Source organism: Chiloscyllium plagiosum, unplaced genomic scaffold (genome assembly GCF_037043375.1).
Source record: "Chiloscyllium plagiosum isolate Xiang-an unplaced genomic scaffold, Cpla_swu_hap1 HiC_scaffold_31, whole genome shotgun sequence".
Classification (NCBI taxonomy): Eukaryota; Metazoa; Chordata; class Chondrichthyes; order Orectolobiformes; family Hemiscylliidae; genus Chiloscyllium; species Chiloscyllium plagiosum.
The window spans coordinates 9,373,723-9,387,861 of record NW_028270169.1 but is presented as its reverse complement, the minus strand read 5'-3'; the positions used below and the strand labels follow the sequence as shown (position 1 = coordinate 9,387,861).

General features: G+C 39.6%; 1 protein-coding gene and 1 long non-coding RNA gene across 6 annotated transcripts in view; one reads left to right on the top strand and one right to left on the bottom strand.

Moving 5' to 3' along the window:
* LOC122563903 (uncharacterized) overlaps positions 1-14,139 on the bottom strand; it is a 222,279-nt gene that overhangs the window by 86,271 nt on the left and 121,869 nt on the right. The gene's annotated exons all lie outside the window — the stretch shown is intronic.
* Positions 1-14,139, top strand: part of vmp1 (vacuole membrane protein 1) — a 202,626-nt gene that overhangs the window by 124,542 nt on the left and 63,945 nt on the right. For all 5 annotated transcript variants that reach the window (XM_043718131.2, XM_043718127.2, XM_043718128.2 and 2 more), the window contains one exon: positions 8,420-8,539. In XM_043718131.2, coding sequence (XP_043574066.1) covers positions 8,420-8,539 — 120 coding nt within the window. The remainder of the gene's footprint in view (positions 1-8,419; positions 8,540-14,139) is intronic.

Sequence of the window (14,139 nt, the reverse complement as noted above, 5' to 3'; positions counted from 1 at the left end):
GAATGACCAAATGTCTGTTGTTGTGATGTTGAATAACTTCCCATCTAAAAGTCAGTGGCTCTGACTTTGATGTAATACTGACTAGGCCTGTGTACATACAGTAAGATCAGAAGATATGAAAGCAGAATTAGGTCATTGGCCCATCAAGTCTGCCCCTCCATTCAATCCCATTCTTCTGTCTTCTCCCTGTAACCGTTGATCCCCTTTCTATTTAAGAAGCTATCTATCGTAATTGCAAAATGACCTGGCCTCTACAGCCTTCTGTGGTAATGAGTTCCACATATTCACCACCCTCTGGCTGAAGAAATTCCTCATCTCAGTTCTAAAGCATGATCCCTTCACTCTGTAGCAGTGCTTTTAGCTTCCAGTCTCTCTTCTTTGTAGAAACATCTTCTCTGTGTCCCCACTATCTAGGCCTCTCAGTATTCTATAGGTTTCAATCAGATCCTTCTTTATCCTTCCAAACTCTGTCGGGTATAAGCCCAGAGTCCTCAGCAGTAAACCTTTGATCCCCAGACTTATTCTTACTTCCTTAGATGTGGGGTTCAAAATTGCTCACTATGTTCCAAATGCAGTCTGACCAGAGTCTTATACAGCCTCAGCAGTATGTTTCTGCTCTTGTATTCTAGTCCTCTCGAAAAGAATGCTAACTTTCCATTTATCTTCTCTCCCTCTGCTCATCTGCCTGTCCTTTCAATTGGATGCATATCCTTAAGTATTTAGTTCACAGCCCTGATTCCCTTTCAGCCATGCCTCTGTGATGCCCGCAACATTATACCCATCAATTTCAATCTACTCTATAAACTCATTTACCTTGTGTGTACTGCACACAATTAAGTACAACACCCTCAGTCCTGCATTGACCACCATCCATTCTCATAGTTGCCCCCTTGACTACTGTGCCTAAAGTTCAATTTCTAACCCTTTCCATACTTTGACCAATTACTTTTTCTGGAAATTTTTATAACCTCGCCCAACCAATCGCCCCCTTCGACTAGTTTAAAGACCTCGTGACCTCAATTTGCACCATCAGCTTATCTTAGTCAACGAAATGCTTCATGCATTAAGATACAAAGCCTTTAAGTTTGTTCTATTATGGAGTTTCCCAACACTTTTATGGTTCCTTGGTACAACATGACATACTGTGCCTTTCTTTTATTTTCTGCTAACAATCAACCCAATCGCGAACCAGCAATCCTACATTCTCAGTGGAATATCGAGCTCCTGGGAGTGGTCATCCACAACAAGCTTTCTTGGATTCTTCATGTGGTTGCATTGATTACAAAGGCCCAGCAATGTCTCCTCTTCCTCAGGCAGCTGAGGAAATTTGGCATGATGGCGAATACCCTTGCCAACTTTTATCAGTGCGCCATAGAGAGCATTCTGTCTGGATGTATCAGTACCCGATATGGCAACTGTACCGTTCAAGATCAGAGACGGTTACAGAGAGTGCTGAACTCGGCTCAGGCAATCACAAAGGCCAATCTCCCATCTGTAGAATCTATCTACCAGGCCCACTGATGAGGAAAGGCCGCCAACATTCTCAAAGATCCAACCCACCCTGGCAATGTTTTTCTATAACCTCTACCATCGGGAAGAAGGTACAGAAGCCTGAGCACGCGCACACCAGCCTGTTTCGAAACAGTTTCCACTGTACTGTTGTTGTTAGAATACTGAATGGACTCACAAACTCTTAACATTCGCCTGTACCTGTGTTTTTGTTTCTGCCACTGTTTACCCATTATTTACTTATCTATGCTACTTAACTCTGTGATCGGCCTGTATTGTTCACAAGTCAAAGCTTTTCACTGTGCCTCTGTACACGTGACAATAAATTCAATTCAATTCAACCTTTGGGATTTAATACTTTTCCATGCAATTGAACCGGCACCTCCAGTATTTAATTTAAAGCCCTCTCTATGGTCCTAATTATGTGCTTTGCCAGAACTGCTATCCCAGCACAATTCATGTGGAGCCTGTCCCATTGGAACAGCTCCCACTTCCCGTACTATTGCCAATGCCTGTTTCTCCCACACCAATCTTTGAGCCACGCGTTTACCTCTTTAATAGGGTGTTTAGGGTGTAGGTTTGCTCGCTGAGCTGTAGGTTTGATATCCAGACATTTCATTATCTGGCTAGGTAACATCATCAGTGGCGACCTCCAAGTGAAGCGAAGCTGTTGTCTCCTGCTTTCTATTTGTCCTGGATGGGGTTCCTGGGGTTTGTGGTGATGTCATTTCCTGTTTGTTTTCTGAGGGGTTGATAGATGGTATCTAGATCTATGTTGAAAATGTGTTGTTGGAAAAGCGCAGCAGGTCAGGCAGCATCCAAGGAACAGGAGAATTGACGTTCGGGCATGATTCCTGAAGGGCTCATGCCCGAATGTCGATTCTCCTGCTCCTTGGATGCTGCCTGACCTGCTGCGCTTTTCCAGCAACACATTTTCAGCTCTGATCTCCAGCATCTGCAGTCCTCACTTTCTCCATCTAGATCTATGTGTTTGTTTATGGCGTTGTGGTTGGAGTGCCAAGCCTCTAGGAATTCTCTGGCATGTCTTTGGTCAGAAAATGAACAGGAAATGGCATCACCGCAAACCCCAGGAACCCCATCCAGGAGAAAGATATAAATAGAAAGCAGGAGACAACAGCTTTGCTTCACTTGGAGGTCGCCACTGATGATGTTACCTAGCCAGGTAATGAAACGTCTGAATATCAAACCTATAGCTCCGCGAGCAAACCTACACCCTAAACCTCAACCTGAGCTACAAACCTTGCAACTACCTCTTTAATCTTTGTGCCAAGTAGCTCATGCCTCTGGCAATAATCCAGAGATTATCACCTTTTTGGTTCTGTTTTCTTATTTGGCCCCTAGCTGCGCTCATTCTCTCTGCAGAACCTCTTTCCTCTTTCCAGTTGTATCATTGGTACCTACGTGTACCACAACAACTGGATCCCTCCCCTCCCACTTCCAATTCTTCAGATTAGATATCCAGTATCCAAGTACCAAGTAGGCAACACATCCTTCTGTACACTCTATCCTGGCCATGAAGAACAATGTCTATTCCCATTTCTGACTACACTAACACTGATTACAACTGCATTTTTTTTCCTCCCCTTCTTGGATGGCTCCCTGTATGATGGTGCTATGCTCAGTTGCTCATCCAATTTATAGCCCCAGCTCTTGTCCACAAAGGGAGTAAGAATCCCAAACGTGTTAGACATACTTGAGGCTCCTTCAGCACTACCTCCCCAATCCCTCTACCTACCTTCTTCATAGTCATGTCCTCCTATCCTTGACCACTGACCAAATTTGAATTAGTTCGTCTAAGGGATGTGACTGCCTGCTGAAATACAGCATTCAGAGAGCTTTTCCCCTCCGAGTATTGATGTATCTCAATGTTTAAAGCTCAGACTTCAGGTTGTCAGCTCTGAGCCTGAGTTCCTTGAGCAATCAGAACTTGATACAAATGTGCTCTCTGTGAACCACGATGGGGTACACCAGCTAGCACAACATGGAGGTACAACACATTTGCCTGGCCCTGAATGGCTCTTTTATTTAGAATATTCTTAATTTGTTTTTTTTAAATTTCCAACTGGTCTTTTAATCTTTTTGTAATCTGTAATTATTTCTAATATTTCCCTTCAATCTGAAAGTAACTGATAATCAAATTAGTAGCTATTACCACCCAATGAATTTATGGTTTTCTTGTGATATCATTCTTTGTTTTGCATATGGAATGGGGGACATCTGACCATCAACCCTACCTATGCAACTCATAATCTTAGAGTCATAGAGATGTACAGCATGGAAACAGAGCCTTTGGTCCAACTCATCCATGCCCACCAGATATCCTTGATAAATCTAGTCCCATTTGCCAGTATTTGGCTTATATCCCTCTCAGGAGAGAAAGTGAGGTCTGCAGATGCTGGAGATCAGAGCTGAAAATGTGTTGCTGGAAAAGCGCAGCAGGTCAGGCAGCATCCAGGGAACAGGAGAATCGACGTTTCGGGCATTCCTGAAGTAGGGCTTATGCCCGAAACGTCGAGTCTCCTGTTCCCTGGATGCTGCCTGACCTGCTGCGCTTTTCCAGCAACACATTTCCAGCTCATATCCCTCTCAACCTTTCTTATTCATATACTGATCAAGATGCCTTTTTAAATGTTGTAATTGTACCAGCCTGCAACTCATTCCACAGAAGCATGACCCTCTGTGAAAATTTGCTCCTCAGATTGCTTTTAAATCTTTCCCCTCTCACCATAAATCTATGTCATCTTGTTTTGGACTCCCTCACCCTGGGGAAAAGACCCTGTCTGCTAACCCTATTCATGCCTCTATTAGGTCATTCCTCAGCCTTCGATGCTGCAGGCAAAACAGCCCCTATTCAGTCTCTCCCTCTTGCTGAAACCCTCCAACCCTGGCAACATCCTCTTAAATCTTTTCTGAACCCTTTCAGGTTGTCAGAGGGTTATGGTTCAATTGTCTTTTATTGGAAATGATTGTAGTCTGGCACTTGTGTTGTCAATATTATTTGCTTAAAACTAGTTGCATGGTGAATGAATTTATTTATTGTCACATGTATTTTGAAGATAGAGTGAAAAATGTTTACATATCTAGCTTTTACCAGTTCTGAAGAAAGATCACAGTACTGAAACAGAATCTTACAGAGCCCTGAACAATGTGGACCATAGTGAGAAACCTGAGAGTGTCAGATGAGGAGTCTAGCAAGGCCCATCTTGAATTTTCCAGGTTTCGCGAAGGAATCTATAACATTGTGATTTCTCTCCTGTTACCATTTGCCAATTTTTCACTGCATGCGATGATTTACAAACGTTGAATTCCTGTGCTGTGAAATAATGTAGTTTTTGATTTCTTGATATTAGTGTGAGGAATGTACCGAGGAACCTCGATTATCCGAATGAGATGGGCGGGCACTATTTCTTTCAGATAATTGTTTATTTGGATAACTATTTTACCTTAAGCAAGGAAAGCCATGCTGATCGAATGCTGTGCTCTACTGGAGAATTTGTTTAAATGTATAATTTTAATGTATTGAGCGCAAGAGAACTCAGATTTCACATGATGAACAAAATAAAGTAATGATAACACAAGAAAACCTTTTACAAATGCAGCAGTAGTTAGCATTTGGCAAGGAATGGTGAAGATAGCAGTAAACAAGGTCCCAAACAGCTTCTGTGATCTCAAGAGCATTTGACAGTTTCTGGGAACTCAGTCTCGCGATATAAAGACAGGAGCACTGTCTCGCACATGTGTACTATCTCGGCCATTTGTTCATGAGTGGCCCGATAAAGTGATGGGAATACTGTAAAACACTTTTGCAAAGGGCTGTGTAACAACCCGTACCTAAAATAAAAATCTAGTCGCTGATGCTTGAGCAGCTTGTGTTTCTTTGTTTTTGTTAATGTTTTTACATGTGCTTCTCTAAATCGAATGCACTTACCTCTTTAATGTAACGTTTTTGCGGGACCTTGAAATATTCTTCGGATAATCTGAAATTCGGATAATCGTGGTTCCTCTAATTTGTTGCCAAGTTCAAATGCATGCAATTAATGTATTCCTGTAACACACTGTAGCTACAATTTTAGAACCATTAGAATCCTTGCAGTGCAGAAAGCGGCCATTTTGCCTATCCCGTCTGCTCTGACTCTCTGAAGAGCATCCTACCCAGACCCAGTCTAGCCACATAGCTTGCACATGGCTGGACACTGAGGGGCAATTTGGCAAGGCCAAGTCACTTAACCTGCATACCTTTGGACTATGTGAGGAAGCTAAAGCACTTGGCTGCAACCCATGCAGACACTGAGAATATGTGAATTCCACACAGGCAGTCATCCAAGCTTGGAATTGAACCGGGGTCCCTGGCACTGAGAGCTATCAGTACTGCTAACTGCTATGCCACTCAAATGTTCAATTTCAAATTGATGTGGTAGATGTGGAAAGGTTGTTTCCCCTTGTAAGAGTGTATAGGACCAGAAAGCAGAATCTCAGAATAAGGGGTTGTCCACTTAAGTGGGAGATGAGGAGGAGTTAATTCTCTTAGAGGGTAATGAATCTGTGCTATACTCAGAGGGCTTTCAAGGCTAGATTATCAAGTATATTCAAGACTGAAATAGGCAAATTTTAACCAGTAAGGTGATTGAGGTTTATAGGGAAAAGGTAGTGAAGACAGGTAAAGACAAGAAAAAGTGGAGTTGAGTATTATCAGATCAACCATATCTCATGGATGGCAGAGCAGCGATGTGCTGAATAGCCAACTTCTATTCATACATCTTATGAACTCTGACAATGCGTCATTCCCTAGAAGCTGTACTGGTGTGTCAATTTAGTTAATAAATCCAAATCCTAGAGAATGGCCTATTCTTAGATATTAGGGATAGTTATTATCACAGATTGGGGTCAGTTTTGGAGAACGTTCTGTGACAAGTTTTGTGCTTTAATGGATCAGTGTAACATCTATGTTATAAATGGCATCATCTCTTGGTGACCCAAACTGCGTTAACATCTGTGATAAGTCTAGAAATGTAGGGATGTTCTTGAATGTAATCTATCTTTTTTAAAAAAATGAACTCTTCTTTGTAGTGGAGAGGCACAGCACATTGGTACTTGATCTGAAGATCACAACTTATTCTCCAAACAATAAATTTATGATCTCTGGCAACCTGCCTGAGGGACATTAATTATAAGCTGTCTTACTTGGATTTACTGAAAATACCCAACATAAAAAAAACTTTCTGTACATTGAGGCTGATTTGAAAATGTTCTGTTGTAGATTGTATGAATTCGTGGAAGTTCTTGTTTTTGCGCAAATTGCTGTAGATTTGTTGTTTCTGCAAGAAACTTTGTGAACAGGTATTCTATTTCCTTTGGGATCTGAAAGATTCTGATCATCTTCACGTTGGTAATTCCCAAAAGTGAATTGAGATTAATTAGACTGAGGAAGAGGGAAGAATGGTTGGGTAGAAAAATGTGTAAAAATCTGCATCATATTTATACTTGTTTATAAGGCTAATGTGTATTTGGACTCAGTCAGTAAAATAAACCAGACCTTATACTATATATGCAAAGCTGTGTTGAAGTGCTACTGCAATCCAGAAACCACTTGAGCTGTTTCTACATGCTGCTGGTGGCCAATAACAGCTGCAAAATGCCATATTTAGAATTTCATCCACCCATTAACAAAAATTACACCTACAGCAGTGTTTTTCTGAACTTCTCTGTGTGGGGGCCTCTCCACAAATATTGACACACACCCTTATAAATGCTGACAGACTTCAAGAAACACTTGCATCCCAAGAAGTTCTTGAGTAGCTAAAGGAAATCAGTGTATTTGTTGCATTAAATGTCCATTAGTTTACAGAAACTGAGAGAACACATTAAGTCATCAAATAAGGTATTCATCAGATAGAGTGTGTGTGTTAACTTTATTGCTCTAATGGGATATGCGTATAGATTCTATCTGAACCTCTAGTTGAGGGGCTGTTCTTTCATCATTTTACCTTTCATAAAGCAAAAGTCAGGGTAGATAGTTGAGTCTTTTTCCCAGAGTGGGAATGGTAGTACTAGAGTGCTACTTTAAAGGTGAGAGGGGATCGTTTAAAGGAGACATGCAAAGCAGGTTAGGTGCTGAACGCTGTTGGGAAGTGGTAGAATCAGATAATAATTGTAACTATTAAGAGGCATTTAGACAGACACAGACGGACAGGGAATAGAGAAAAGGACCATGTGCAGGCAGATGGGTTTAGTTTAGACTGGCATCATGGTCAGTGCAGATATAGTGGGCTAAAGGGCCTGTTTCTGTGCTGTACTGTCCTGTGTATCATTGAAGTCACTTGTTTGGCGCTCTGGATATTAACTTTATTTTGGTTTAAAAGCAGGTTATCTAGTCCTGATAATGTTAACCTCGATTTCAGTCACTAGACCAGACACTACATTTGAAATAACAGTAATTATTCAAGTATTATTGCCTCTTCCCAACTCATGTTTTCTGTGTTTCTGCTCCATTAATACTACTGTTGGCTAAAACATTCAGAAATTTACAAAATCTGAGTAGAATTTTTGAACCTATTGCCAGCTAAAATTGTATAATTAGTTAGACTTCAGTTGGATATAAAATGGAAATCCCGGAAATGTAAGACTGTTGATCTGCAACTGGAAGAGAATGTAAGACTGTTGCTAATCTGTATTTCCAGGTTAAAAAAAATCTGAAACTTTTGTATATTTTCCTTTTATCTGCGTTTGTGTTTTGTGTGTTCTGACATAAAATGTGAATGTCCCTCATGTTGGACCAGCTAAATATTTACACAATTATTGTGAACAAAGCTATTTTTGTTTTGGCACATATGTTTTTAAGCACATATACAAGTATATTCCTTGAATCATCAATCTTTCTTTTTACTTGCAGGGAGCTGGCACAGCAATAGGAGAACTACCTCCCTACTTCATGGCCCGCGCAGCTCGCCTGTCGGGCACAGAAACAGATGAGGAGCTTGAGGAAATACTGGAACGTGATCAAAATGCAGAGGTGAGTTTATTTGTTGAAGGAGGGGATAGGATGGGGGCAGATTTTTACTTAATGAAGTAATTGTGCAATTATCACAATTCCAGTAACTGATCCCTGGTGTCTCAGACTAGAGTTATCAGTAGTTTAAATCTTGGGAAAGTTATTAGTTTACAGAATGCACTTACTTTTTATAATGCTGACTAACCAATAGTCAGAAATGGATAAATGGATTGCTGCCAGGAAATTACAATTCTGCCTTTAAAATTTATTAAGTTATATTTGTATTTTAACAAGTAATAAAACTACAGATTGCAAGTAGAATTTGCTTTGTTTTCCTGTACAATCAGGATTTAAGTATTGAAATCTGTCTGATTAAGGTTAATCATAGCATGTAGGTTACTCCAATTATTTTTAGGACAGATATAACCATTACAAAATATTACAAAGTAATAATTTATAAAAGTTAATCTTCTAAAAATGTTTGCCATTTTTGAGTTTTGGAAAGTTACTGTTTAAAAGAGAAAACAAAATTAAATAAAGAATAAGCAAGACCTACATCACTGGAGAGAAAAAAACAACTATTAACAGGATAGGACTAGCTAAAAGTAAATTCTTGTCAAATGGTAAAAATAGAGTAGAAATATTTTATAAAATACTAAACAAATGCTCTGATAAATGAAATGGAACCATTTGGACTGTACTAATCTATCTTGTTTTGCTTAATTAAAAGTAAAGCTCTAATTTAGAGGTTCCTAAAAGAACCAGACCATCTATCTAAATGAGTTCACGACTTCATAACAACAACTGAACTACACACTCACTGTCAAGATCTTTCCTTATTTCAGAACAACGGACTAGTTTTTTTTTCCTTGTTAAAGAATGCATCCACAGGTCAGTTTTCGACATTAAACCTACATTTGTAGTTCTTAACTTAACAGATCAACAAAAAGTTTGAATAGGGAGTTTACAGTCTTTCTTTGGGGTATACAAGTCTCCAAATGAAATACCGTGACAGAACCAGCATCCGTAAAAACTTTGAGTTCAAAACAAAATTATTTTAAAATGAATCCAGTTTGGGAAAGGGAGAGGATTAAATGAACACTTTGTTTGAAAGTTGGCTGAGACCGTTGGCTAATTGGTGGCTTTCTGGGCTGCCAGATTTTGCAATTCTAACTCAAATTGTCAGTGTCTGTTTGGTCAATGAGATGGAGTAATTTTATCTGAGTAGCATGTCTGTGTGGCAAGTTTTAGTTGATAACATGTTAATTAGTACAGTTTTGTCATCTTGAACGTTTTCCAGGTGCTTCTCATCCACAGAATCCGGATACAATGTATATTATTTAACACAAGCTAGTCGCATTCCATATCACAAGGTTTCCACTGTAATGATGACCATATTCACAGAGAGGCTTTACAGAAAGGTTTGAGTCAATTCATTGAGCTGACATTATGGAAAATTGTCTAGACTACTTAAATGAAGAATGACAACACTGACTAAACCAAGTGACTAATGCCTTTCTCTTTTCTTGATATCCTATAACCATACTCTAAAGGAAGGTCCAGTCTGACTTTTACGCATTTATTCAATGGCTTTTATGTCTTGGAACAGGAGTACATGGACAGTGCTCCTCATCTGTAACTAGTCTAGTTCTGTATTGAAATGCAAGAAATTAGTATTTCTTCTGAATGTAGTAAAGCTCTTGAGTGCATGAAATATTCATACCACACCTCCCAACATGTATGTACTGTATCAATAGACACTTTTTCAACCTATCAAAACTTTTAGAATTCCATCACTGTGCATCTTCCCTGTCAGTTCGTCTCCAGATCTGGGGAAGAGAAAAAGATTTATACAAACTATATCTGAGGAAAGATATATGGGCATTTGAGTTGGTTCAGAGAGGTTGCAAGTGCTTGGAAATTGGGACAGAATAGTTAGGTGGTTTTGTTGGTTTTGACCAGCACAGTTGAAGAACATTTTTCTGTGCTGTAGATCTCAATGACTCTAGGACTAGGCTGACACCAGATATAGAAGGGCTATTTTACGAGGAGAGATTAGCAGGCTGGGCCTTTGCTATTGAAGTCGAAGAATAAGAGACAACATTATTGAAATATACAAGATTCTTACGGGACTTGATAGGGTAGATGAGGAAAGATTGTGGGAGAGACTAGGACCAAAGGTCATAATCTCAGAATAAGGAGTCCCTGCATTCAAGGTACAGATGAGGAATTTCTTCTGAGGGGAGTGAACCTGTGAAGTCCTTTGCCTCAATTCCTCTACGGTAGTGTCATTAATTATATTCAAAGCTGAGATGGACAGATTTTAATCAGTGAGCAAATCAAGGGTAATGGAAAAAGGCTGGACAGTGGAGTTGAGAATTATCTGATAAGCCATGGTCTCAATAAGTGGCAGAGCAAACTTGATGGACTAAATGGCCTACTCTTATGGTCTTGCTAAATTTGTGGGCGGCACGGTGGCACAGTGGTTAGCACTGCTGCCTCACAGCGCCAGAGACCCGGGTTCAATTCCCGCCTCAGGCGACTGACTGTGTGGAGTTTGCACGTTCTCCCCGTGTCTGCGTGGGTTTCCTCCGGGTGCTCCGGTTTCCTTCCACAGTCCAAAGATGTGCAGGTCATGCTAAATTGCCCGTAGTGTTAAGTAAGGGGTAAATGTAGGGGTATGGGTGGGTTGCACTTCGGCGGGGCGGTGTGGACTTGTTGGGCCGAAGGGCCTGTTTCCACACTGTAAGTAATCTAATCTAATCAAAATTTCTTGAGTTGAGTTCCAGATGTTTGGGAACATAATGTGTATGGGGATCAGGATTGAGAATACCTTTCAAATATTGCTGAGTGTTTTAAAATTTGTTCATAAGTTGTGTGTGTCTTTGGCAAGGGCAGTGTGAAGTGCCCATCCTTCATTGCCTTTGAGTTTGGCTGATGGAAAAAGGATGTGGAAAACAGTGATGATTCAGTCACCAGCACCTCTCTCCTGAGATTTGGATTTTTGATGGTGTGATTTTCAACTGGGACTGATCCTGATTTTTGTTGATAGCTCAATAGATCTTATTGATGTTTTCATTTCCTGTAACAACTGAAAGCACTACTTCAGCAATTAAAATTGTACATTGTGTTTTTCGTGATTCTTTAGAATCTTTTTTAATTACTTGCATCCAGTCCAAAGTTGACCTCAGCCAGCTTTTGTTGTAAACTGGTACTCAGAATGGAATTTAGTTAAGGCTGTCTATACTCTCCAAGAAAATGAAGACTAGCTCCTTGTATCCCCCACACTCCTAAAATGTTAGCTCCTAGGCTGTAGTTTGGTTGCTGTGTGTGCTTGATTATAGCATAAAGTAGTGTCAACCTAGACTGAGTAGCAGCAAGTTATTTGATTATGGGTTTTCACTGACAAGCCTAGGACTAACTTCCCATGCAGTCAAGCTTTCTGAGGGTAATGGAAAGTAGAAACTGTTCTGATTGTTCCCTCCCACAAAATGTAGTCAGAAGTAAACTGTTTCACCCAACACTTGCCATAAGTGAGGCCTGATTTTTGATAAATAGCAAAGGAGAAAATCTGGAATCTTGTGCAACATGTATGTCACAGTTTAATGACTGCCTTAACTTGCTTGAGGCATAATTGGAGCTCAGTTTCTGACAAACTGGAGATTTTCTTTTTTAAAAAAAAGACTTGCCCAAACAACTTCAGGAAGGGGTGTTTCCTTTTTGGTTTTGCATGCAGTTGTAAAATGAGTATGCTTTAGGTACTCTTGATTATAGGTTACCTTTGCATAAACCCAAGAGATTAAATTACTCATCTGGCTACTGCATGTTGTGTTAAGATTACCATAATGGGTTTTGCCCGTTATGTTGAGATGAACAATGAAACGTTCGCAAAATGACTAAAACCCAAAAGCATACATGTGGCACTGATACTGTGGTATCTTGTATGAGTCAGGGTTTTTAAAATTAATTTCTGCTGATATGATGATCTTATTACTGCCATCAATCCTCCTTAATGTTCTTCCTAGGAATGTACTTCCCAAATTTATGATTAAGTTAAGCTATTTGTATGTGTAAGTTAAGATGATGAAGCCTATTTTGGTGGGATTGTTGCAGCTTTGTTACTTCAATTGATTGGGGAGGAATGATGGCAGTAAAAAGCAATGTAAAGCATATCTGTATGCTTCAGCAGGAACAAGTAGCCACTGGAACTTCAGAGGGACAATTTGTGGGAAAATAACTTTAAAGAAAATTATTGGAGCAGAACCAGTCTGTTACTGATATATTAGAGTGCCGGAAATCGCAATTGGGAGGGGAATATACAGATTCCTGTTTAATTTAGTCATCATCAGCTGCTGTTCTAATTCAAGCAAGTCTTTTATAATCAACAGAACAAAATGGAGAATCCCTGGATTGTCATAACTCAGGAAGTGTGCTGATATTGAAGCCCAACCACGCTCAGAGTTGTCACAAATGTGAAATTTGATTAAACAGCTAAATTTCCTAACTTGACCTAACTGTCTAATTCAGGTTAAAGCAGATTGCACACCTCGGTTTTACCAAGAAAATAACTAAAACCATTTTTAGGTGATGGCAACAAGTAGAAAGCTTGAATTGCTCATTTATAACTATATAACTTTAGCCATTTTAAAAAATCCTATTCACATAAAGACAGTCACACAAAGATGGGCAAGACATTAATTATATGGATGAACAAGACAAATAGACAAACACTGTTTGGTAGCATTAATTCAGACCATAACATCAAAGAATTATTTTCTTTTGGTTTCTTTTGATTCCTTCTCACTCTTTTGACAAGAGATGTGGGTACACTGATTCACCAGTTGTGAATTTGTCCTTTTCAATATCTTAAAGGAGGTTTACCCTTTTTCTCTTTCAACATTGGATCTTGCAATGAGAAAATCTTACTGTCGGAAGGTCAGAGAGGGTGGCTAGCTGTTGTGGATTTTCTTTTATTTCTTCATCTAGAAGGGAGATAGAGATGACTCCTTTCATTTCACAATCTAGATGTTCTGTTGTCTATATGCAAGGTTGTAGCCACCTGCCCAGAAGTCAATCAAGAGGTTATTGTTATGCAGCGTTCTCCTGAACCCACATCAACTGATGCCAATTGAAAAGTCAATCAAATGTCTGTCTCTGGGCAGAATTGCCACAAATATACATAGGTGGTGTCAATTTGCCTGGAGTTCTCATTCATTGATCCAGAAAGACAACATTTGTATATGAAAACTCAGTCTGCTCAGGTAATTTGTTTATAAAACTGCAAAAATTTTCCAACGTCACTTCCTTGGTTTAAAGCCGTGTCCATTTCCATTTGTAGTCCATAGTCCAAAAAAAGTGGTCATTACACAATGGGGAGTGGTAAAGGATTTAAGAGGAAAAGTGGTTTTGAATGTAGCCCTGGCACTCAGTCGAAAGTTGATTTTGTATCTAAGTTATACATTACAATTTCAAAGTTTGTCCTGACTACCTTAAAGTCTTCTCCTGTAATAATAGATTGAAAGGAAAATTATTTACCCAACAATATTGAAAAGCAGGACTTCAGAATTGCCTGCAAATCCATGAACTTCGCCATCTTGGCGTTAATCTGTTTACAATTTTTT